The sequence below is a fragment of the Ahaetulla prasina genome, chromosome 4, assembly GCF_028640845.1.
Source record: "Ahaetulla prasina isolate Xishuangbanna chromosome 4, ASM2864084v1, whole genome shotgun sequence".
NCBI lineage: Eukaryota > Metazoa > Chordata > Lepidosauria > Squamata > Colubridae > Ahaetulla > Ahaetulla prasina.
Window position 1 is genome coordinate 72583164 of NC_080542.1, and position 25840 is coordinate 72609003.

At 41.9% G+C, this 25840-nt stretch overlaps 1 protein-coding gene across 7 annotated transcripts in view; it reads left to right on the forward strand.

Annotated features, from left to right (window-relative positions):
- Positions 1-25840, forward strand: part of DPY19L1 (dpy-19 like C-mannosyltransferase 1) — a 142854-nt gene that overhangs the window by 59189 nt on the left and 57825 nt on the right. For all 7 annotated transcript variants that reach the window (XR_009155115.1, XM_058183355.1, XM_058183354.1 and 4 more), the window contains one exon: positions 24511-24570. Coding sequence is in view for 6 of the 7 variants with exons in the window: in XM_058183355.1 (XP_058039338.1) it covers positions 24511-24570 (60 nt within the window). In the remaining variant the exon portion in view is untranslated. The remainder of the gene's footprint in view (positions 1-24510; positions 24571-25840) is intronic.

The following is a 25840-nucleotide window of genomic DNA, read 5'->3' on the forward strand; positions in this document are numbered from 1 at the left end:
TAGTCATGTTATCTAAATTGAATATTTCATGCAGCTTAAGCGGAGCCCAAAATTTCTATTTTAAAGCAACACATTTTAAAGTGAATTTTGCCCCCCTTTATGACTTTTCTTGCCATACTTGTTTAAGTGAATCACTGTCACTGTTAAGTTGAATCTGACTTACCTATTGACTTTGCTTATCAGAAGACTGTAAAAGGTGATCACATGACATGAGATCACTGCAACTGTCATGAATCTGAGTCAGGATCCGATCAGTTACGTGGACTAGAGATTTGTTTTTCCAAATTGAAATGCATGCCCTTGTTCATTGGAATGTGAGGCTACCCATGAGTTCGGATTTCCTTGTCTAACCATTCACTTATGTTCTTGTAATCGTGGTTAGCTTCCTCCTCTTTTGTCCTACATAGTGACGGCAATCCATGCAGGGAAATTGATAAATTACATTAGAAGTGTCTCTCACCTTCAAATAGTCTTTGTTCTGCATGCTTTATCTTTTATGGTAGCCTACTGCTACCGTGTTTCCCCAAAAACAAGACCTATCCAGAAAATAAGCCCTACCATGTTTTTGCGTATGCACCCAATATAAGCCTTACTGCCAAAATAAGCCCTACTTAAACACCTATGCAGCCTCCTGCCCGCCCATTCTATCTGGTTGCTTCTGGTGCTGTGGCCATAAGGCAAGACTGGAGGATGGAGCTGCCCCATGCACCCCGCAGTGGTTTATTTGAGGGCCCCCACAGCAAGGCCATCCATGCCTCACAGCGGCAACTCCACCAGTCCTGTCCAGCAGTACCTCGCATGGCCACTGCTGCACTTCTTCTGCTTGCTCAAGAGACTGCAACAGAGCAGGAGGCTGTACAGTATGCTGGTGCCATGGCTGCGAGATGAGGCAGGTGTTGGGGCATAGATGGTCTAGCTGCGGTGGCCCTGAGGTAAGCTGATGTGGGGTACATGGGGCAGCTCCACCCCCCTGCCTCACTGTGACAGCACTGGCAGCGCAGCCTCCTGTCCTGCCACAAGCAAGCAGAAGAAGTGGGCCTCCCATGTACTCTTAAAGTAAGGGGGGGCGATCTCCTGAAAATCAGCCCTAGTGCTTATTTTGGAAAATAAGATTGGGACTTATTTTGGAAAATAAGATTGGGCAGTATGGTAGTACTGCCACCATACCTTCTTCACATTTAAAAGAGAAATGTATGAGCAATTAAAAGGGATGCCCATGGGATCATCCCCAATATCAGAAGTCACTGAAGAATCAGTCCTACCAGAACTAAAACACTGTGCATTTCATAATTACACACCTAAAATTTGGCATGAATGGCATCTTTGTCATCATCAAAAGAAATATGCTCAGAGACTTTCATACCCTACTGAACTCCATTTTCCTGGATAAACAATTCACAGTGGAGGAAAAAAAATGGTTAGACTATTGCCATTTTTTAGAGGTGCTTGTTGGCATACAGGAACATAGAAGCTGAGAAACCATAATATATTGCAAGACTATCAACACTTCATGCATTCTGTGTTTCAACAATAACCATACATAAAATCCATATATAAAAAGAGTTGCATCAGAATACTATATGGCAGGGTGAGAATCCACTGTAGTGCCCAACAAGTAAAACAACTGCAGAGCAAGTACCTATGTGAACAATTTAAGCAGAAGGGTACTCACAAGCGTTTATCATAAGATGCCTGAGTAACATGCTGGGGAGAGAAAGGTACAAGAAAGAACGTATATCCTGTCATAATGAAAAACATTTCAGAAGCAGTAGAACGCAGCTTCTGAAATCTGGCCCACCGCCCAGAATCTACCATATAAGGTTAAATCATGCAGTAGAAAGACTGTTTGAAGGTGGGGGAAAATGTCTAATATAATTTACCAGATTCCATGCACGGATTTTCCCTGTAACTATGTAGGACAAATGGGGAGGAAGCAAATCACCAAAGAACAAGAAGATGAACAGTTAGATGAGAAGACCCAAACCCATTGGTAGTCTCACATTGCAGTTAACAAAGGCATGCATTTAATTTTGCAGTTAAGATTGTTGGCCAAGCAGGAACAAAAATAGCCAGAGAAATTATTGAACTCTGGGAAATGGGTCCCTTGTCAGTCAACTAGAGTGCTGATTTACCACCAGTTTACCAGGTACTTAGGAGCTGAGGATGAAGCAGCACAAGAAAACAATCAATGACTTAATAGCTGGCCATCAATACTCCAATCAACAACTAAAACCAGGCATCAGGTAAATATTACACACAGCCCAATGCACACATCCTGGAGACTGAGAAGCTCTCTGAGGATAGGCTCCAGCACAAGTCCAAAAGCTTGGAAGAACAAACCTCTGGTCCTGGTGACTGACTCAGCTTCTGCAACATTATCCCAGGACATATATATTTGCCTTCATGTATGAAATATGAGTCGGTTGCTAAACATTTGAATTTTGATCACATGGGGATCTGCAGCAGTTGGTCATAAATCATTTTTTTAATGCGCTGTATCTTTGAAAGGTCACTAAACAAACCATTGTAAGTCAAGGACTACCTGTACTGTAAAAAATTGGCTTATGTATTTGAAGACAAGAAAGAAATAAGATTTCTTCAGAAATATGGAACATTGCCTGACAAATTATTTTTGTGAACATTCCTGTTCATGGACAAAACGTTTAATATTCTGTTAATCTATCTGCCATGCTTTTAAAGCAGATTGTCATCTCACAAACATCATAGAATAAATAATAGCTTGTTTGTTGTTTATCTATTTAGGGTTTTTTATCCTGCCTTTATTACTTTGTATAAGTAACACAAGGTGAAGAAGATATCTAATATTTCTTACTTCTCCCCACCAACAACAACAACTCCTCTATGAGATCAGTTGTGCTTAGAGAGAGTGATTGGCTCAAGATTATCCAGCCAGTTTTCATGCCTAAGGTGGAACTAGAACTCATCCTCTCCTGGTTTCTGTACCACCACCTTAACTACTATTCCAAACTGCTTTGTTAATGTAATATATGATTAATTATATATTAATTGCTACATAATTACAAGTACTCCTTGACTCACAACGATAATGAAGCTTACTCATTACAGTGGGGTCGTGTTAACTAAAGTGCCTACATGACTGACTCTTTTACAACACTCCCCCCCCAATCTCTGGTCTTCCTATTCTGGTTGTTAAATGTGTGGGTTGTTAAGTGGGGCATGGAGTACCTGAGGAGCCTGGGCCACCTGAGGCACCATGTGCTTGCTTCCTTGGTCCTGCTTCCCTCCCCACCAAGCCCTGCATACTTCTCCTTACCCCGTGCCATCCATTATGTATCTTTCGAAGATCTCAGGTTAGTGAAGGAGGTAGGCTGTCCAATTCATGGGCCACATGGTCAATCTTGGAAGTGGCCACCATTCTGAGGGCAGCAGCATTGAATTGTAGGTGCTCCAAAAATGGTTGTTACTTCTGGGATCACATCCATAGACCAGGAATGGAGTGGCTTGCTCTACTACACAAGCTCTGCTCCACTGCAGAGCTTTACAGAGCTCATATTAAGGAAGCATAGCACACCTCTATTCCTGGGCTATATGGTGTGATGCTGGAAATGGTTACCATTTTTGGGGGGATATATCAAATTTTGGGCACTCTGGAAATGGTGGCCACTTCTGGGATCATACTACACCATCCAGGAACAAAGAAACATATGAAAACTCTGTTTTCCTAATGGAAGCTCTGGAAAGCTCTGCAGTAATCTGCAGCAATCTGGAACTCACATTAAGGAAACAGAGGAAGTTTCTGCCACAGAGTAGTATATTAATTATATTGTATGATTTGTGTAATTAACAATACCTAATCAAATAGTGCACCGTTCTAAAGTTGCTTCTACTGATTAGCTGCTTAGATCAGCCACATGAGGAGTACTGTACATATGCTTTTTACCAATAGATCTCTATTCTAAATAATCTTAAAACTGCGTAATTCATTCTGGAACTAATATATATAAAATTATATGTAATAATAGCTATATTATTATATAATATAGCTATTATTACATATAATTTTATATATAGTAGACCAAACTAATTACTCTTGATAAGCTTATGCATGTATGTTATCATGCGGACATTTACAGCGGCTGACCTTCTTGCCCTGCGAGATTCCCCTCTCTCGCGGGTTTGGCCCTCCACACTATCGAGGGCCCATCTTGAGGACGGGTTTTGGAACCCCGAGAGATGGCATGCTAAAAATAGGAGACTCAGGGGTTTTTTAATTAATTGTTTTAATAGATTTTTTAAGGGGAATTTTAATGGGAATTTTAAGGGGAGGGTGGGGGGGAGGGATTGACGGTGGGGAGAGAACCCGTCGGGGAGGGATCCAGCCCCTGTGCTTGTTCGCGGCACTACTTCATCTGGTCTGAAGGCAGGGGGGGAGGGCTCAGTTCCAGGATTAGAGGGATGTTCGATCTGTACGGTAAGTGGGAGAGGTAGATATGGCGGAGGGGGGGCATATCGAGAGTTGGGAGCACGTGTTCGATGTCTGAAAGCGATCACGTGCTCCGCCCCCCCAGTCCCTACCTGTTCCTCGGGCGGCCATGATCCTCAGAGCTTGGATCTTCGGCTGATGTTGTGTAATGCCCGGTCGGTGGCTAATAAAGCTCCCCTGATTTGTGACCTTATTCAGGGGGAGTCCGCGGACCTGATGGGCATTACGGAGACCTGGTTGGGTCCAGAGGGGGGAGTTCCCCTTGTTGAGCTGTGCCCTCCAGGTTTCCGAGCATTTCATCAGCCAAGGGCCCAAGGTAGGGGTGGGGGGGTGGCGGTTGTTATTTAGGAAGATCTAGAGCCGAGGGAGGCCACTGTTCCTCAGATTGCCAGCTGTGAATCCCTCTATGTGCGGTGGGGCCATAGGAATCAATTGAGCTTGTTGATCGCGTACCTGGCTCCTTGCTGCGTGACCACAGCCCTGCCTGAGCTGTTGGAGGTACTTGCCGCTGTGGCGGTTGAGACCCCCAGACTTGTAGTCATGGGGGATTTCAACCTTCCATCAGCTGGCTTGTTATCGACGGCAGCTCGGGAGTTCCAGGCTTCCATGACGGCCTTGGACTTGATTCGAGTAAACGATGGCCCTACGCACTTGGGGGGAGGCACGCTGGATCTGATTTATATCTCTGGACAGTGGTTAAATGATCTGGAATTAGATGATTTAGTAACAGAACCAATGTCATGGTCCGATCATTTTCTCCTTTGCCTAGACTTCCGAACCGCCACTCACCATCGCAGGGAGACGGAACCTATACGCTGGTTCCGTCCCAGGTGCCTGATGGACCCGGAGAGGTTCCTGACAGAGCTTGGGCCATTTCCTGAGGATCTGGCCCACTAGTCGTGGCCTGGGAACAGGCCGCGGCCGGGGCCTTGGACCGTGTCGTGCCTTTGCGGCCTCTGACCCGGCGTAGATCTCGCCCAGCACCTTAGTTCACCGAGGGGCTGAGGGAGATGAAACGCCGGAGAAGACGCCTAGAGAGCACTTGGAGGTCCAGTCGCTCTGAAGCTGATCGGACACTAGTTAGGTCCTATTCTAGGACCTACCTAGTGGCAATGGGGGAGGCGAGGCGTTCTTACGCCTCCACCCTCATTGCGTCGGCAGATAACCGCCCGGCCGCCCTGTTTCGGGTGACCCGCTCCCTCCTTCATCAGGAGGTGCGGGACGACCCTTTGCAGGGACGAGCCGAGGAGTTTAGTGGTTATCTATACGATAAAATCGCTCAGCTCCGGGACGGTCTGGACCGAAATTGGGATGATCCAAGCGAGGGAGAGGAGACACGTCTTGTTGAGCCGGTTTGGGATGAGTTTGACCCTATGGCTCCCGAGGACGTGGACAGGTTGTTGGGGAGGCTTCACGCCACGACATGTTTACTGTCCTTCCTGGCTGGTACTGGCCACTCAGGAGGTGACACGAGGCTGGCTCCAGAGGATTATCAACGCTTCCTTGCTGGAAGGGGTTTTCCCTGCCGCCTTGAAAGAGTGGTGAGACCCCTCCTCAAGAAGCCCTCCCTGGACCCAGCTATTTTGGGTAACTATCGTCCAGTCTCCAACCTTCGCTTCGTTGCGAAGGTTGTAGAGAGTGCTGTGGCGCGACAGCTACCCCAATACCTGGATGAAGCCGTCTATCTAGACCCGTTCCAGTCCGGCTTTCGACCCGGATACAGCACGGAGACAGCTTTGGTCGCATTGGTGGATGATCTCTGGCGGGCCAGGGACAGGGGGTACTCCTCTGCCCTGGTCCTATTAGACCTCTCAGCGGCTTTTGATACCATCGACCATGGTATCTTGCTGCGCCGGTTGGGGGGATTGGGAGTGGGAGGCACCGTGCATTGGTGGTTCTCCTCCTATCTCTCCGACCGGTCGCAGACGGTGTTGACAGGGGGGCAGAGGTCGACCGCGAGGTGCCTCACTTGTGGGGTCCCGCAGGGGTCGATTCTCTCGCCCCTGCTGTTCAACATCTACATGAAGCCGTTGGGTGAGATCATCAGTGGCTTCGGGGTGAGATACCAACAGTACGCTGATGACACCCAGCTGTACTTTTCCACCCCAGGCCACCCCAATGAAGTTGTTGAAGTGCAGTCCCGGTGTTTGGAAGCCGTACGGGTCTGGATGGGGAGAAACAGGCTCAAGCTTAATCTCTCCAAGACGGAGTGGCTGTGGATGCCGGCATCCTGATTCAGTCAACTGCAGCCGCGGCTGACTGTTGGAGGCGAGTTATTGGCCGCAAAGGACAGGGTGCGCAACTTGGGTGTCCTCCTGGATGATCGGCTGTCGTTTGAAGATCATTTGACGGCCGTCTCCAGGAGGGCCTTCCACCAGGTCCGCCTGGTTCGGCAGTTGCGCCCCTTCCTTGATCGGGATGCCTTGTGCACAGTCACTCATGCGATCGTTACCTCTCGCTTGGATTATTGTAATGCTCTCTACATGGGGCTCCCCCTGAAGTACACTCGGAGGATACGCGTAGCTCCCATGTAACACCGCTCCTGCGCAGACTGCACTGGCTACCTGTGGCCTTTCGAGTGCACTTTAAGGTGTTGGTTACGACCTTTAAAGCGCTCCATGGCTTAGGGCCTGGGTACTTACGGGACCGCCTGCTGTTACCACATGCCTCCCACCGACCCGTACGCTCTCACAGAGAGGGACTTCTCAGGGTGCCGTCCGCCAAACAATGTCGGCTGGCGGCCCCCAGGAAGGGCCTTCTCTGTGGGGCTCCACTCTGGAACGAGCTTCCCCCAGGTTTACGCCAAATACCTGACCTTCGGACTTTCCGCCGCGAACTGAAGACACACCTTTTTATCCGCGTGGGGCTGGCTTAAATTGAATTTTAAATGTTAAATTTTATTAATTTTAAATGGGGTGTTTAGTGTATGGTAAATTTTTAAATTTTCAGGCAAATTTAAATAAGTTTTTTAAATTCCATTTTAATTGTATTTTGTATTGTTCATTTTATTCTGCCTGTTCACCGCCCTGAGTCCTTTGGGAGAAGGGCGGTATAAAAATCAAATAAATAATAATAAATAATAATAATAATATTTTTTTCTAAATGCTCACAAATTGGCTACAAGGAATAATCTGTTCCAGAATTTCATCCAGTATCAGTATTAGACTCTTAGTCTGTAGTCTCCTTTTTCCAATCTTTGAAGATTTTAAAAAAAAAATCAATCTTGTTCCATTCCTCTTGTATTATGCCTGTTCTCTATGATTTTTCAGATTACAGAAGTTAGTCCCAAGTTGGTATCTGAAAGCTCTTTCAAGATTCTTAGATGTTAATGTAGTGTTTGAGATTTAAACCATTTAAGCCAGTCTATAGCCATCTCTTTACATACCTTGGACTGATACTCTCTCCATTGTTTATTACTCCGTTTGGGTGTATTTGAGCACGGTTTATGTTTGAAAAGAAGCAAAGTAATTATTTGTTACTGTCCTACCATATTCTTATAGCTATATGTCCTTTTACTATTGATGTAATCGAACATTTCTTTTTATTTATTTTAACTCAGGTTAATTTTCCCTAACCTAATTTTCTCAAATCATGAAAAATCTTAATTTTTTTAGCATTATCTCCATTTCTATCCCAAGTTATGTATTTATATTTAATCAAAGTCCAGCAAATTCCTTAACTGTGACTCCTATCTCCACAGCCATCCAAGCAAATTGTCAAATAATTTCATAACGTTTTGCAAAGCATACACGTAAAAATGGCATAAACTAACAATCAAGGGAAAAGATAAAGAGCAAAAGGAGAATAGGGATAGAAATGTTAAAAGCTATTTAAAAAAAAGAAAGGAAAACAAATATATAACAAGAATGCCTTCCAATTTCTTCCTCCAAGGATACAAGGAATACTTTCATTGGATTCTTAGTTTAAGATTGTAATAAAATGTACATTTTCCCCAATAAAAGACAAGGGGAAGAAAAAATATTTTTTTTCCTTTAGGAACGTTAACATTTTTCAAATCCATCCACCACAGAACTAGAAAGTGCAGTGAAAAGTTGGGATTAGAAAAAGGCTGAATGAGAGAAAGGAAAGAAATGCTGCCAAGGAGAAGATCATTTTGCCTTAATTAATTGTAGGCAAAATTCACATAGATTAAAGCTGCCTAAAGTTGAGTCAAGGATTCCTTCTGTTGTCCTCTCTGCCACAAAATCAGAAATCTTCCAGTCCTCTCAACAAGTATCAATGAAGCAAAATTAGGTGACAAAATTTCCCAACTCAGAAACCTCTTGAACCTGCCAGTGCAAAGAATTATGTTGTTGTTGTTTATTTAATTAGATTTATTTATTTATTTATTTATTAGTTGCGAAATGTCTGACCCATCAGGACCCCATGGACAACGTTCCTCCAGGCCCTTCTGTCTTCTGTCATCCTCTGGAGTTCATTTAAGCTCATGTCTACTGCTTCAGTGACTCCATCCAGCCACCTTGTTCTCTGTCAGCCTGTTCTTCTTTTGCCCTCAATCTTTCCCAGCATTAGGCTCTTCTCCAGTGAACCCTTCTTTCTCATTAGGTGGCCAAAGTATTTCAGTTTCATCTTCAGGATCTGGCCTTCTAAAGAGCAGTCAGCGTTGATCTCCTCTAGAACTGACTGGTTTGTTCGCCTTGCAGTCCAAGAGACTTGCAGGAGTCTTCTCCAGCACCAGAGTTCAAAGGCCTCAATTCTTTGGCGCTCAGCCTTTCTTATGGTCCAACCTTCACAGCCATACATTGCAACTGGGAAAACCATAGCTTTGACTATACGCACTTTTGTTGGCAGGGTGATGTCTCTGCTTTTTAGTACGCTGTCTAGATTTGCCATAGCTTTCCTCCCCAGGAGCAAGCGTCTTTTAATTTCTTGGCTGCAGTCCCCATCTGCGGTGATCTTGGAGCCGAGGAAAATAAAATCTGTCACTACCTCCATTTCTTCAACATCTATCTGCCAGGAATTGAAAGGGACGAATGCCATGATTTTAGTTTTCATAATGTTGCATTTCAAGCCAACTTTTGCACTCTCCTCCTTCACCCGCATCAAGAAACTCTTTAGTTCCTCTTCGTTTTCTGCCATTAGAGTGGTATCATCTGTATATCTGAGGTTGTTGATATTTCTTCCGGCAATCTTAATACCAATTTTTGATTCATCTAGCCCCGCCTTTCTCATGATGTGTTCTGCATATAAGTTAAATAGGCAGGGTGATAGTATACAGCCTTGCCGGACTCCTTTCCCAATTTTGAACCAATCAGTGGTTCCGTGTCCAGTTCTCACTGTGGCTTCTTGATCCGCATACAGGTTTCTCAAGAGACAAATAAGATGGTCTGGTACTCCCATCTCTTTAAGAACTTGCCACAATTTGTTGCGATCCACACAATCGCACAAATGCACAATTGACTTTAGCATAGTCAATGAAGCAGAAGTAGATGTTTTTCTGGAACTGCCTAGCTTTCTCCATGATTCAGCATATGTTGGCAATTTGATCTCTAGTTCCTCTGCCTCTACGAAATCCTGCCTGTACTTCTGGTAGTTCTCGATCCACATATTGCTGGAGCCTAGCTTGTAGGATTTTAAGCATAACCTTACTAGCATGTGAAATGTATGCAATGGTGCGCTAGTTTGAACATTCTTTGGCATTGCCTTTCTTTGGAATTGGAATGTAAACTGACCTTTTCCAATCCTGTGGCCATTGTTGAGTTTTCCAAATTTGCTGGCAAATTGGGTGAAGCACTTTTACTGCATTGTCTTTTAAGATTTTGAATAGCTCAGCTGGAATACTGTTTCCTCCACTAGCTTTGTTGTTGCTCAGATTTCCTAAGGCCCATTTGACTTCACATTCTAGGATATCTGGCTCAAGGTTAGTGACCATCCCATCGTGGTTATCAGGGATGTTAAGCTCATTCTTGTATAGTTCTTCTGTGTAATTTTGCCACCTCTTCTTAATCTCTTCTGCTTCTATTAGGTCCCTGCCATTTTGGTCCTTTATCATGCCCATCTTTGCATGAAACGTTTCCTTCATAGCTCCAATTTTCTTGAATAGATCTCTGGTCCTCCCTATTCTATTGTTTTCTTCTATTTCTTTGCACTGTTCATTTAAGAATGCATTCTTATCTCTTCTAGCTATTCTCTGGAATTCTGCATTCAACTGGGTGTATCTTTCTCTTTCTCCCTTGCCTTTCGCTTCCCTTCTTTCCTCAGCTATTTGCAGAGCTTCCTCAGACAGCCATTTTGCTTTCTTGCATTTCTTTTTCTTTGGAATGGTTTTAGTTGCTACCTCTTGTACAATTTTGCGAACCTCCGTCCATAGTTCATCAGGCACTCTGTCTATCAGATCTAATTCTTTAAATCTATTTGTCACCTCTACTGTATATTCATCAGGGATGTGATTTAGTTCATACCTGAGTGGCCTGGTGCTTTTCCCTACTTTTTTTAGTTTAAGCCTAAATTTTGCAAGAAGAAGCTCATGATCTGAGCCACAGTCAGCTCCTGGTCTTGTTTTTACTGACCGTATAGAGCTTCTCCATCTTTGGCTGCAGAGCACATAGTCAATCTGATTTCTGGGTTGACCATCTGGTGATGTCCATGTGTAGAGTCGTCTCTTAGGTTGTTGGAAAAGAGTGGTTGCTATGACCATCGTATTATCTTGACAGAATTCTATCAGCCTGAGCCCTGCTTTATTTTGTACTCCAAGGCCATACTTGCCTGTTATTCCGGGTATCTTTTGGCTTCCTACTTTAGCATTCCAATCTCCCATGATGATAAGGGCATCATTTTTTGGTGTTAATTCTATCAGGTGCTGTAGGGCTTCATAGAACTGGTCAATTTCATCTTCTTCAGCACCAGTGGTTGGTGCATATACTTGAACTACTGTGATATTGAATGGTTTGCCTTGGATTCGGACTGAGATCATTCTGTCATTTTGGGGATTGTATCCCAGTATTGCTTTTCCTACTTTTTTATTGATTATGAAGGCCACTCCATTTCTTCTGAGGGATTCTTGCCCACAGTAGTTTACCTGGTAGTCATCTGAATTAAATTTGCCCATTCCTGTCCACTTTAGTTCGCTGAGTCCTAAGATGTCTTCTAAGCCCTAAGTCCTAAGATGGCTTCATAGAACTGGTCAATTTCATCCTCTTCAACACCAGCGGTTGGGGCATAGACTTGGATTATTGTGATATTGAATGGTTTGCCTTGGATTCGAACTGAGATCATTCTGTCATTTTGGGGATTGTATCCCAGTGTTGCTTTTCCTACTCTTTTATTGACTATGAAGGCTACTCCATTTCTTCTGAGGAATTCTTGGCCGCAGTAGTATACCTGATGGTCTTCTGAATTAAATTCACCCATTCCTGTCCATTTTAGTTCGCTGATTCCTAAGATGTTGAAGTTCAGTCTTGCCATCTCTTGTTTGACCACGTCCAGTTTGCCTTGATTCATGGATCTTACATTCCAGGTTCCTGTGGAGAATAGATCTTTACAGCATTGGATTTTCCTTTCACCACCAGATAGATCCACAGCTAAGCATCCTTTCGCCTTTGGCCCAGTCACTTCATTCTTTCTGGCTCTACTAGTATTAGCCCTCTGCTCTTTTCCAGTAGCATATTGGACACGTTCCGACCTGAAGGGCTCATCTTCCAGCATCATATCTTTTTGCCTGGTATTGTCCATGGGGTTTTCATGGCAAAGATACTAGAATGGGTTGCCATTTCCTTCTCAAGTTGATCACGTTTTGTCATATTTCTCTGCTGTGACCTGTCCGTCTTGGGTGGCCCTGCATGGGATAGCTCATAGCCTCATTGAGCAATGCAAGCCCCTTTGCCACGACAAGGCAGTAATCCATGAAGGGACATGTCAAGCCTTGCCTCTCCTCCTTTCCCAAAAAAGTATAGACCCTTGAAATGTGGTATTTCAAAAGGAACCTTTTATTGAGAAGAAGTGATAGTAGGACAGGTGAAGCAGACTCTGAATTCCCTCCCAAACTATACAGTTAGAAATAGGGCTTTAGAATCCCTCCCTCCAATCCGAATGTGGATTCAGCCAATCCACAGATGTGAAGATATTATTGTAGTGGCCATCTTGAGAGACAGATAAGGATCTTCTTCCCCTTTCAACAAACTGAAACAATCCACATGGTCCTCTCTCCTTATTACATTCCAAAGAAGGTGAGAATAGTGAAGGGTGCTTAGGCGCCGAGAAAAAGGTTATAAAATACAGCTTATCCCCATGCTCTCCCCTCCCTCCATTTGAATGGCAGCATCATTTTGTATTTTGCACAATTTAGTCCTGTCTGAGTAGATGGTATTTGTTGTCTTTTTGGCTCATCATTTAGGGATATTTGGCTGGCATCCTTACTTGAGTGTCTATTGAGATGGGAGGTGATTTTGCAAGCTACTAGGGCAAAAGAAAATACACAGGTGGAGGCAGCAGAGAAGTGTTCCCATGTTGGTTATGGCAGTTGCCCCCAAAAGGAGAGCTTTCAACCCAGATCTAGCAGCCAGGACCAAAGTTCTGGAAAGAAATTTACAGTATCCAATTTTCCTGTGCCAATTCTTTTCAGATATTTGATGTCACTTTATGTGAGCTTCCAGTCAGATTTGAAGCAAGTACAAGCCCTGAAATTCTTCAGAGCCATGATCGTGCCTTAGTAAAAAATCAAAGGCTGCCCATTTCCAAGGGTTGCTTAGTGAACCTGCCTTAGCTCTTAGTTTAGAGCATCCAGGGCAGGGCTGAAATACAGCAGGTTCTAACAGGTTCTGGAGAACCGGTAGCAGAAATTTTGAGTAGTTCAGAGAATCAGCAAATACAATCTCTGGCTGGCTCCAGAGTGGGGTGGGAATGGAGATTTTGCAATATCTTTCTCCTGCCCGTCAAGCCACACCCACAGAACTGGTAGGGAAAAATTTTGAATTACACCCCTGATCCAGGGGTTGTGATTAGCCAGTGTGCAATTAAGGTTAGCCAGTGTACAGTCTGTGCTATTTAGCATTTTTGAAATTGTGACAATGAGCCTTGGGACTCCTACTAATGAGACCACCAGTGCAACATATTTAGCTTTACTGGGCAACTGAGCAGCATCATTTGTGGGTCACAATCAGAGCTTAGGGTTTGGAAATATTTTTTCTGCTACCTCTTCAGTGGGGCATGTTAATTGCCTCAGGGGCATGCCCCCTCACCCATGGAATTGGCAGTGAGGTATGACAGCTTGGACCTTAGTGCCACAGAGCAAGAACCAGTCTACAGAAGCTTTGTGTGGAGGCAGGTGAAGGGAATAGCCTCAGTCTGATTCTGAATGGTGTGTGTTTGTGTGTGTGTGTGCTATTCCTACAAGACAGACAATACAAATATCCTGAACAAATTTCCCTCCCATCAGATAGAAGTCCAAAGTATTCAGAACTTGCTATGTCAACCACTCCCAAATGCCATCCCTCTATTAAACTGATTACAACATAAATGAGTCAAGAAAGAAAATTTTACGGTGAGTTTCCACCCTCCTCCGCCCATAGTCTTTCCAACTGTCTTCTGAGACTTTGAAGAGAGTCTTTAGTCTCCACTTGTCCATTTCAGGGGCTTTTCTTTCAAGTCTGCTTGATCGTGTTAGGCTTGGCTTGGTGGTAAAGGTGGTAAGTCAGGCTTGTGAAAGTCTGTTCCACTCTGGTTGCACTGATGACTTTTTTGGTAGATGATTGGATCCGAATCCAATTCCTTGGTTCAAATGGATGGAGGGTCTTTGCCGGTGACAGTGTGATCTGTTTCCAAAGGTTGCAGAGTTGCCTGTGCAGGGCTGAAAAATGTAATGCCAAGACACCTTCCCACTTTGTGGACGATACTCCCAGAAAAACATTGTTGGTCTGACCTGAGGAATGGAGAACAGTGGATAAGAGATGAAGAGTGGAGTGGGAGTGGATAGTTAACTTGCAGGGGTTTAAGAGAGAAAAAACAATCAGTAATGCAGTTGTTAAACAGATAAACCAGTCATAACAAAATGGGGACACCACAGATGGGGGGTGGGGGGAAGAAGCTGGAATTTCATGTTTTCTCAGGAAAAGGATGGACAGATAAAATCCCGTTACAACGCATATAGTAAACTTTGGGCAGTTCTTAAAAGTACGGGAGGGGTGTCTCTTCACCCTGTTTTGCTGGCCGGGCAAACTAGGGTGAAGGCATTTTGTTTTGTTTTGCTTTAATATTTTTTCTAACAATTGAATTCACCGCACTCCAGGGATCAGAGACATTTAACATACAGTTATCTCGAGGGCACACAAAGACACAGACATACACACACAAGAAAGGAAAGAAAAAGAAAAGAACAGTAGAATGCTCATGTTCACACACCCTGTTTATTCTCACTGTAAATGGTATAGCCTTTATTGTCATTGTACATCATGTATACAACGAAATTGGTTAAATCACTGTTAACTTAAATTAGAAAGGCAAAAAACTTGACAAACATATTAATTTCTCAGAGGTGACATAGAAAAGGGGAAAAATCAATGTTACTACTGTACTTTTCGCACTATAAGACACACATTCCCCCCCCCCAAAAAAAGTGAGTTGAAATGTCTATGTGTCTTTTAGAGCAAATATTGTGGTGGGGGTGAGGGGGGTTGTCTTTCTCTTTCAATAAATTCATTGCTCATTATGTCCTTAAGTGCTAGCATCTGCAGTTAGCTTCTTGTTACAATGTTTTCTTTAGGTGTCTGGCTGGAATGTGGAATAGGCTTCAGGCAGTTTTTTATTAGCATCTTGATCTTATGACTTTTCTGAGGCTTTTCCTTATGGCTATTATTTCTAAAGCTTTTCCTTTGGTTAATATTTTATTTGGGATAATGGGGGAGGGGGACTTGATTTCTTCTTACATCAGCAAATTCAATAATGCTATAGCTTTCTTTTTATCTTGGCCTGGGTGAGGAACCCCTGCAATACTATAATGTTTTTGTGCTTACCTTTTCTTGTATTCATATCAAAAGATTCTTAGCTGGTCCCTCTGTTCAGATTCCTGGATCTTTCTTCACATATAAAGATACCCATAAACCCTTCCCATTCCCCAACCCTGATACTGTTTTCTGGCCTATTCCTTTTGAATTTTGCTCCACCAGGTTTTAATAAAGTCTACTAAATTGACCATTTTTAAATAAAAAACTTTTAGTTTTTATAGGTTGTTGGTTCCCTATAATCTGTGAATTTGTATAGGAAGACTGGAATCTTGGAGATCACGTAATTGAAGTATACCCTCTTTTATTTTTTTATTTATTTTTATTTATTTATTTTATTTGTCACAACAATATATATAAGCATCACACAAAAAGTTTATATAGTATATAAACATATGTATGATGGAATATTAGGAGGTATAAGCATATATATATATATATATATATATATATATATATATATATATATATATATATATATATATATATATATATATATATATATATTTATATAAGAAGAAAAAAGAAAAACAATAGGACAGGAACGGTAGGCACGTTTGTCTCTTATGCACGCCCCTTATGGTACTCTTAGGAATGGGGTGAGGTCAATAGTAGAAAGTTTTTTGTTAAAGCTTTTGGGATTATGGGAAGAGACCACAGAGTCAAGTAAAGTATTCCAAGCACTGATGATTCTGTTACAGAAGTCATATTTTCTGCAATCTAGATTAAAGCGGTTAACATTAAGTTTAAATCTATTGGTTGCTCTTGTATTATTGCAATTAAAGCTGAAGTAGTCTTTAACAGGAAGGACATTACAATAGATGATTCTATGAGTTAAACTTAGGTCTTGTCGAAGGCGATGGAGTTCTAAGTTTTCTAAGCCTAGGATTTCAAGTCTGGTGGGATAAGGTATTTTGTTGTTTTCAGAGGAGTGAAGAACTCTTCTTGTAAAATATTTCTGGACACATTCAGTTGTATTGACGGCAGAAATGTGGTGAGGGTTCCAGACAGGCGAGCTGTATTCTAGAATTGGTCTAGCGAATGTTTTATATGCTCTGGTTAGTAGTGTAGTGTTTTTGGAAAAGAAGCTACGCAAGATTAGGTTTATAACTCTTAGAGCCTTTTTTGCTATGTAGTTGCAGTGGGCTTTGGCATTTAGATCATTTGATATGAAAACTCCAAGGTCTTTAACAGGGTGGGGATCATCTATAAGGTAATTTTCCAATATGTAATACTGAGCATTTGCTGGTTGAGATTTGGAGTTGCCAAGTTTTAGACCAAGCGGTTAGATGATCAAGGTCTTTTTGAATGGTAGATGTATTGTCTGTGGTGTTAAATAGTTTGACATCATCAGCAAAGAAAACACAATTACTTGAGATATGGTCACAAAGATCATTTATGTATAGTATGAAGAATGTTGGTCCAAGGACGCTGCCTTGAGGAACGCCACTCTTGACAGGAACAGGGTTTGATAAAGCGTTGCCAATTTTGACCACTTGTTGTCTGTTAGACAGAAAAGCAGATATCCATTTGTGAAGGGGTCCTGAAATGCCATGGGATTTTAATTTTAGGAGTAGTTTATCATGTACTACTGAGTCAAAAGCTTTGCAGAAGTCTATGTAGATTGCATCTATTGTTTTGCCTTGATCAAGATTTGTAGTCCATATGTTTTTACAGTGGAGAAGTTGTAAGTTACATGATAATTTTTTTCTGAAACCAAATTGTTTATTAGAGAGTAGGTTGTTTGTTTCTAAGTGTAAGGTAATGGATTGTTTGATGATTGATTCCATAACTTTGCAAGTAACGCAGCACAGAGAGATTGGTCTGTAATTTTCAACTAAGCTGGGGTCTCCTTTTTTGAAGATTGGGATGACTGTGGCTAGTGACCAAAGTTTGGGAAGGGAACTAGTCGTGAAAGCTTTATCAAAGATTATACTTAGGGGTTCTGCTATATTAGTGGAAAGTTTTTTTAAGAAGTATGCACATAGTCCATCGGGTCCAATAGGTAGCGATGGCTTCAAGTTATGAAGAGCTTTTTCAACATTATGTTCTGTGAAATCTATATGTGTTAAGTCATCATACTAATTGCTGGTACGATTTGGGAATGTTGGATATGTGTCGTCGCTGTTAACAAAAACTGAGCCAAAGAATATGTTGAAGAGGTTTGCTTTAACTGTTTCGTCATTGCATTCTTTGCCTTTAGAATCTTTTAGTGGTGGGATGGATCTTGAGTCCTTAAGTTTATTGTTAACAAAATTATAAAAGGCACGATTGGAATTTGTGTGCAGAAGGTCCTCTTCTTGCCTGGTGTGGTAATTTGTGCATTCAGTTTTTATTTGGTTGCATATATTTCTGTAGCGGTTTTTGAAATTTGCTACATAGCCTTTTTTGTTTCTTTTCCAGAGGGATTTTTTTTTGATTGAAGCTTTTTTATTGATATGGGTAGTTTGCTTTTCCTGATCTTGGTGGTCGTTTGTGGTACATATAGTTTAATGACTCTATTGATTTCAAGTAGGAAGACTCTATAGTGGTCTTCAGCAGTTATACAGGTTGCGAACAGATTTTGCCTGTCCAGAAATGAGAGATCGTTGTTTATGAGGTCATAGTTGGCTTTTTTGAAGTTGTAGTTAGGAATACTATTGTTATGACGATTTAAGTAAGAGCGTATATTGAGACGAAAGTCAATCATGCAGTGGTTGCTGTTGGAAAAGGGTTCTTTAATTTGTAGTCCATAAATTGAGTTTGTGTTGTTGCAGAAGATGAGGTCAAGGCAATTGTTGAGTCTTGTATTGTTAGTTACAAGTTGTTCAAGATCTAGGTTTGTAACAGTGTTGTATAGTGTAGTATGGATTGGATCAGTAGTACTGTAGTTATCCAGTTAATAAGAGGTAGATTTAGGTCACCCAGAAAGATGAGAGGATATGGGCAAGAGGTAGCCCATGTTAGCAGTGAGGTTAACATATTTGCATGAGTAATGTCGTAGTCAGGGACTCTGTAGCATAGTAAGAATCGAAGAGTGGTGTTAAGGGATAGGTCGCATACAATAGTTTCAGGAAGAGAAAGTTTATGTGCAACTTGAATGTTTTTTAGATTCAGTGACTTTTTGTAAAAGATAACCACTTCACCACCTCTTCGGTTTTCACAATCTGATCGATAAACTTGATATTCTTTGTTTGAAACAATGGAGTCAGGAAGGGATGAGTTCAGCCATGTTTCACAAACAAATATGATATCAAATGTACCACTGTTTAACAAGAGGATAAATTCAGGTAATTTGTTAACAATGCTTCTTGCATTTATCAATTTGCATTTGAGATCTGTAGTGATTGGTGTTGAAGAGGTAAGGGGTGTGCATACCTAGTTTAGGATGTTAGTTGGTTGAGGGTTGTGTACAACAGGTGGTTGTATAGGTGGTTGGATGGGTGGATGGATGTTTTGGGAGGTGAGTGTTTGGATGTTGGTTACTTGACTGTTTGTACAGATGGTTGGTTGGATGGCTGGTTGGAGGGTAGTTTCGATGGTTGGTTGGATGGCTGGTTGGATGGATGGATTGTTGGATGGCTGTTTAGATGGCTGTTTGGATGTTTGTTTGGAAGGCTGGTTGGAAGGTTTGTTGGATGGCTGGTTGGATGGCTGGTTGGATGGCTGGTTGAGTGGATGGTAGGGTGATGGGTACTTGATTGAATATTGGGATAGCTGGTTGATTGTTTTGGGTGATGGGGGGTTTGGAGGTGATTTTTTGATTGGAGGTTTTATTTTTTATGCGATCGGCATGGTAGTCAATGTATAGGTTGGATTCACCATTGTCTTGTCTTCGTTTAAGTTCTGTATGGAGTTTATTTATTTATTTATTATTTATTCATATTTTTATACCACCCTTCTCCGAAGACTCAGGGCAGTGTACAGCCAATAAAACGACAAGAATCCTAACAAATTAAAATAAAATATCAAGTTTAAAAAACTGATTCAATCGCTGTATACTTAAAATATTAGCTAAAATTTATCAAAACTAAAACCTTAGTAAAACCCTATTAAAACCCACTAAAAGCCCCATACTAAAATCAATCAGGCCAGCCCCGCTTAGTGAAAAAAGAAAGTCTTGAGCTCGCGCTTAAAGGTCCGGAGATCAGGGAGGAGACGGAGTCCCACCGGCAGCTCATTCCATAAAGCCGGGGCCCCCACAGAGAACGCCCTTCCCCTGGGGGCCGCCAGCCGACATTGACTAGCCGACGGCACCCTAAGAAGACCCTCCCTGTGGGCGCGCACTGGACGTACCGGACAATGGGAGGTAACTGTCGGCAGCAGGCGGTCCCGTAAATATCCCGGTCCAATGCCATGGAGTGTTGTGACCCAGGTTCCTGGACCCGGACTCCTGGACTCGGATGATTCAGAAAGTGAGGGAGAAGACCTGGCCAGCCCTGCTTCTCTTGAGCCCTTTCCCTCCCTGGCACCCACTCAAAGGGAGGAGGAGGGGCCGGCACAGCCTGATTCCATGGAGCCTCCTTCTGATTTGGCAACGCCCCAAGAACAGTTTTGGAGCGATGCAAGGTTACGTAGACGTGATCGCCGTGCGCAGCAGCGGAAGAGTTGGGACAAAGCCAAGTCATAATTGTCATGCAGTGACATCTGCAGAGACTATAAATAGGAGGCGGGACTTCCTGGTTTTTTGTCTTGGACAAAGTAATGAGTTGGCGCGAGCTAATGAATTGGCGCGAGCTAACTGTTTCAATGGAGGGAAGAATATATTCGTGAGTAATTCTGGCCTTATCTATAATTTCCTCGTTATCTCCAGAAACTTGGCAGGCCCGTGGGTAGACGTGGCCAGGACATGTATCTATGTAAATAAAAGGAAAAAAGGAAGGCCTCTGACGGACTCTTTGCTGGGAGTATTGGGGGAAGGGAAACAGAACATGGAGCGCTTTAAAGGTGATAAAGCTTTAAAGGTGTAGTATCCGTTGCAGAAAAGATAGATCAGGACGTGATCTAAGTTTACTGTAGGCAGGGTTGGTTTTAGCAATTGAGTTTATCGTATAAATGAACTTATGTTTGCTGTCCTCATTTATGCATATGACTCTACAAAATCTTGGTGCTATTGATCCATCACTGTTTTTTTATTCTGGTCCATCTCTGGAGACTGCAATTATTTCACTTGGGGAGATGGTTGATGAGTTATAATTTCCAATGATGTTGTGAATCTTAGTGATATCAGGTTCATTAGTGTTTTCTAATCCAAATAATATTGCATTATTCATTTTTTGTTTTCTCTCCATGGCATCTCTAATTAGTTGGTTAGTAGTTATTTGTTGTTTAGGTTGTGTTGTAGTTATTTTTTGTCTAGGTTGTGTTATAGGTTGTGTATTATGTAATGTTAGATGAGTTGGGAAGAGATTTAGATCATTTGAGTTTTCATTTTTTTGTGTTGTAATTTGTTTTATCAGATTTGTGAAACTTTGTTCAATAACTGTTAGAATTTTTTTCTCTAAGTTTTGTTCAATAGCTAGTAATCTTTTTTCTAAGTTTTGTTCAATAGCTATTATTCTCGTTTCTAAGTTTTTATCAGCATCAATGGTTGATCTGTTGGATTTTCTGGCTGGCATAATGATATTTTTTGAGTTTTTATGTAATTAGTATTAAAGCAGTATCTTTCTTATTTCTTTTGTTTTATTTCACTCTTTTCAATTTTAGTATTGAAGAAGTATCTCTAACTTAATCAATCTTCCTCAATTTTTTTTTCTTCTCGCTCTTTCACTTTCTCTGGCAATCACCATGGTAACGGTGAGGATTCTGTGGGAAGTTTAAAATGATGAAACTGGGTAGATGAAGTCCTTTAAGTAGGGGATGATGGAGGCGGGTGGGAGTGCAATATCTCCTTAGTAACTCACCGGTCCTATTGATCCACTCAATTCTGGCAATTCTGGTCCTGGTGATCCAGCTTGAAATTCTTGACCGGAATGGGGAAGCCCGATGTCAGACTTGTCGGTGGGAATCCCCGGCAGCAAGTTTCAGCGGTGGGGGAAGCCTCCTTCGGCGTGGTCACAATGGTGGGAATTTTAAAAAGTAGATAGAAGTTGGGCTTTTGGTGGCTGTGGCGGTGGTGGCGCTCAGTGGTGATCAGTGGAGGGTCTCAGTGGTGCTCGGCGGCAGTGGTGGTCCCCAGTGGCGGCGATCAGCGCCAGCGGCTGCACTCGGCCTCCAATCAGTTCGGCGGCTATCGGGGCTTTCAGCCGCTTCGATCCTGGTGGCAGCTGCCCCGATCCCAGTGGCGATGGCCACCCCGACTCTGGCAGGCAGTGGCCGCCTCAATCCAGCAGGGGCTGGCCTCGATTCTGGTGATGGCGGCCGCCTTTATTTAAGCGGCAGCCGCTGATTCAGGCGGTGGTGGCCGCGATTCCGGTGGCGGGGCTGGCCTCGATTCCGGTGGCGGCGGCCACTTCGATCTAAGCGGTGGCTGCTGATTCAGGTGGCGGTGGCTGCTTTGATTCCAGCACCTCGGCTCCAGCCTCGGCTCCAGCGGCAGCGGCAGGCCCGGCAGATCCAATCTCAGCAGCAGTGGAATCGGCGGTGGACGGCCGAAAAAAAGCAAAAGGTTTTTGGAAGCCTCGGGAGCTGCCCTCCTCAAGAGCTTTTAAAAAGCTCTTTTACAGAGAGCATTCCTCCGGGGTAGCCTTGCTGATCGCCATCTTGAAAAGTATAAAACATACATATATATATATATGTATATACTATATATATATACTATATCCTGTTTATTTTATGCAATAATGTTCCCTGTTGTAAGGTCTTGCCTCTCCAATCTTCCCAAGAAAGCAGGACTCTTGAAACAGTTGTTCCAAAAGGAGCTTTTATTTTGTTTTGTTTTATTTTGTGATAACAAGAGATCTAGGCAAGAACTGAAGCTTCCCACTTAAAGCCAGCTATTTAAAGCAATGCTAACCAAACCCTTCCACACTACATAATTGCAGGGAAACAGAAACGTCATATAGAGATCACTCCATTCCTCCCCACTTCCTCCCATAAAAATGCCAGCGTCATGTAGAAATATCTAGGATCTGACATGCTGCCTCCTTAGAAAAATGGGAAGTTCACCTTAAAGAAAACAAAAGAGGGAAGGGAAGACAAAGGAAACATAAAAACAATGAGGTTTGTCAGGGTACAATTGATGAACTATACATACTAATTTATGGACATGCACATGTTTTTTGTGAACCCATTCATTGTGTGAGAAGGGGAAAGTGTTTGCAAGCCACCAGGTACTGAGTGGTCCCGTGGAATTTCCTAGAGTCAAGAATTTCCTGAGCCTCAAAATGTTGTTCACCCTCCACCATAATAGGGGATAGAACAGGAGTAGTAGCCAGACTAAAATCAGAGGTGACTTCAGACTTCAATAAGATACAATGGAAAATGGGGTGGACTTTCCATAATGACTTAGGGAGTTGTAATTCCACTGTGACAGGGTTAATAATACAAATTTAAAGCCAGCTATTTAAAGCAATGCTAACCAAATCCCTCCCAAACTACATCATTACAGGGAAACATAAACTTCATAAAGAGATTAACACAGTAATGCAATGAAACAGAAACAGAAATTTCATATACAGATCATTCCATTCCTCCCCACTTCATCCCATCAAAATGTCAACATCCCTGTAGAAACATCTGGGACCTGACACCTGTGCTTGATGTTACACTATCTTGGTCTATCTCTCTTTTCTCCCTGAGGATTTTATTTAGAGTCCTCTGGTTCACATTGTTTGTCACGCTTCTTCCAAATATGTTCTCCCTAGGCTTTGTGAAGTATAGGGAGTCTCTTACCAGATGCCCTTTATCTATATTAGGGGTGTCAAACTGGATTTCTGTGAGGGTCGGTTCAGCATTGTAGTTCTCCACGGGCAGGTGGGAGATGGGGCAGATGCCTCCAGCAGCACTCTGTTGGCAAAAACAGAGTACAGGGGGCTCCGTCTGCCATATTTTCAGCCTGAATAGCCTCCTGCAGCACTTGCCAGCCAAAACGGGCTGCACAAAGGCCCCGTGAGACACCCACAAAGCCCATTTTTCGGCCTCCAGGGCCTCCAACAGCACTCTGCCAGCCAAAAACAGGCCTCACGGAGGCACATCCACGCAGTCTGTTTTTGGCCAGTAGAGTGCTGCTGGAGACTGGGGAGGCCAAAAACGGGCCGTGCATGTGCCTCATGAGGCATCTACGAGGCCCGTTTTTGGCCGGCAGAGGCACTGTGGACCGGTCCTTTGATATTTCCAGATCCAGCCCATGGGCCTCGAGTTTGATACCCCGATCTATATCATAATGTCAAAAAAGAGAATGTATTTCTAGAACCTCTCTTCATTATTAGCTCAGTGAATTAAATGTGTTTCAGAGTCTGTACAAAATTATTTCTAGTTTCAATTATATCTTCTGAATGGCATGCAGTTGCAGAAAATTATTTATTTATTTATTAAATTGATAAACTGTCCATCTCACTCTGCAAAGTAACCCTTTGCAGGAAATGTTGCTAGTTTTGTAATATAGTGATAAAATCATTAGCCTAATGCTAATATTTAGTAGATTAAAGATGAATATTTAATTAAGAAAGGCATTGATAGGCTTAGGGAAAACTATAAGTTGTATTTCAAATTAAATTAAGATGACAAAATATTATGGGCTTCCTGAAGTTCTCATCTTTCACTATGAATGAATATGGATATGCTTTATAAAGTGATTGAAACAATTCTAAATATTCTTAGACGAGCTTTTAAAAATATTTTAATTGAAGTTAATTGCTTTTATATATTACAAAATGGGATTTACAATGACTCTGTCAGATTACATAATAGGCAAATTGTATATACTAAAATTCCACAGATTTGTGCCAGTCTACTTGAGTAACTCAATTTCTACAAGTTGAAGTAGCAGTGGTGATACTTATCAGTTTATGCAATAATCAGTTATGTTTATAGTTTTAAAAATATTTCTTCAAGTATATCTAATACCATTTTTGCTTATTTATTGTTTCATCTTCTGAATCACATTTACAGAGATATTCTGGAACTAATGCTCAAGCTGCAAAAGTTAATGCAACAATTTTCTTATTTTAGAGTATTCTGGAACTGGGCCCTAAGTACCTGAAATTGTATACTAAACATATACCTTTGTGGGTAAGTTTAATATTTTACGGCACAAATATTATCAGATATTTTATCATTGACATGATTTTTAAACTATATAAATATTAATGTTATATTGGTCTTTTCAAGTAAATTTTATGATTTAATCTGTTATTCTATCTGTTTTAATAGTAAATTTGATTATTATTTTTTTTGCTGTTTGTCCAACATTTGTTTATTATCCCCATTTTTATTTGTTTAAACTCTAATTTACATTACTCTGATATTTATTTTCAGATCAAAGTGTTTATTTATGACCAACTTTTGTGTCCTGACCACAAAAGCCATATCAAAGAGATTAAGGTCTGGTCGGTTTCAGCAGCAGCATAAGCTAGCCAAACCAATTAAAGTCACTGATCTGAGCATGTTAAAATTAGGTTAGGGTTTTTTAGGGATGTGCTGTGTTGCAAAGAAGAGCAATTCTGGAAAAGATAGCTTAATTAAACAATTTCTCCTCAATGTGAGAGAGTAAAAAAAGAGGGAAAAGTCAGGCACAGGACACTGTATGGAGAACTTTATCTGAATAAGCCAACAGCAACTAATGATCTTTGCACTCTCTCCCTCTCCCATTCACTCCCTTTCTGTCACATGTTCACTTAGTGACTGTTTCACTTAATAACCAAATTGTTGGAACAGAGTGCAGTCATTAAAAATGGAGAGGATACATTTTATGAGTTTGGTAAGCTACTGTCAGCCTCCTGGATAAACCAGACAGGAAACATAACTATATCAACTGTATCTACTTTATTGTAAAAGCTACATTAGTAGACTCTTGAGTCCGAAGGTACAAACTTTCATTCACCACTTTTAACATTTGATCTGTTAAGGCAGGTTCTCTCTTATTTTCTTTCTCTGACAGCTAAGCCATTGGGAGCTCCTCCTTCTCTTCTCTGATTGTTTCCTGGTCAGCATCTCTTTCCCTCATCCTACAATGTCATTCACATATTCTATTTCAGCTACTCTACAATGTTACTCTACAATGTTATAAATAAAAAAATACTGATTCTATAAACAGTATTGCAAGCACAGGCAGAGCAAAATACTTGGTTGTATGCTGATTTTTCTTTCATCAAAATATTTTTTCAACTTTTTTCCTATTTGTGGGTAAACAGGTTGCTATTATATCGCATTGCAGCAATAGACTCAAGTTATTATTAGTTTTTAAATTGGTAAAATCATGGCTTACAATTAGATTTAATAATAAAAAATGGCTGAAACAGTAATTTTGACTGTTCAGAGAAACATAAGCAAAAATCTTTAT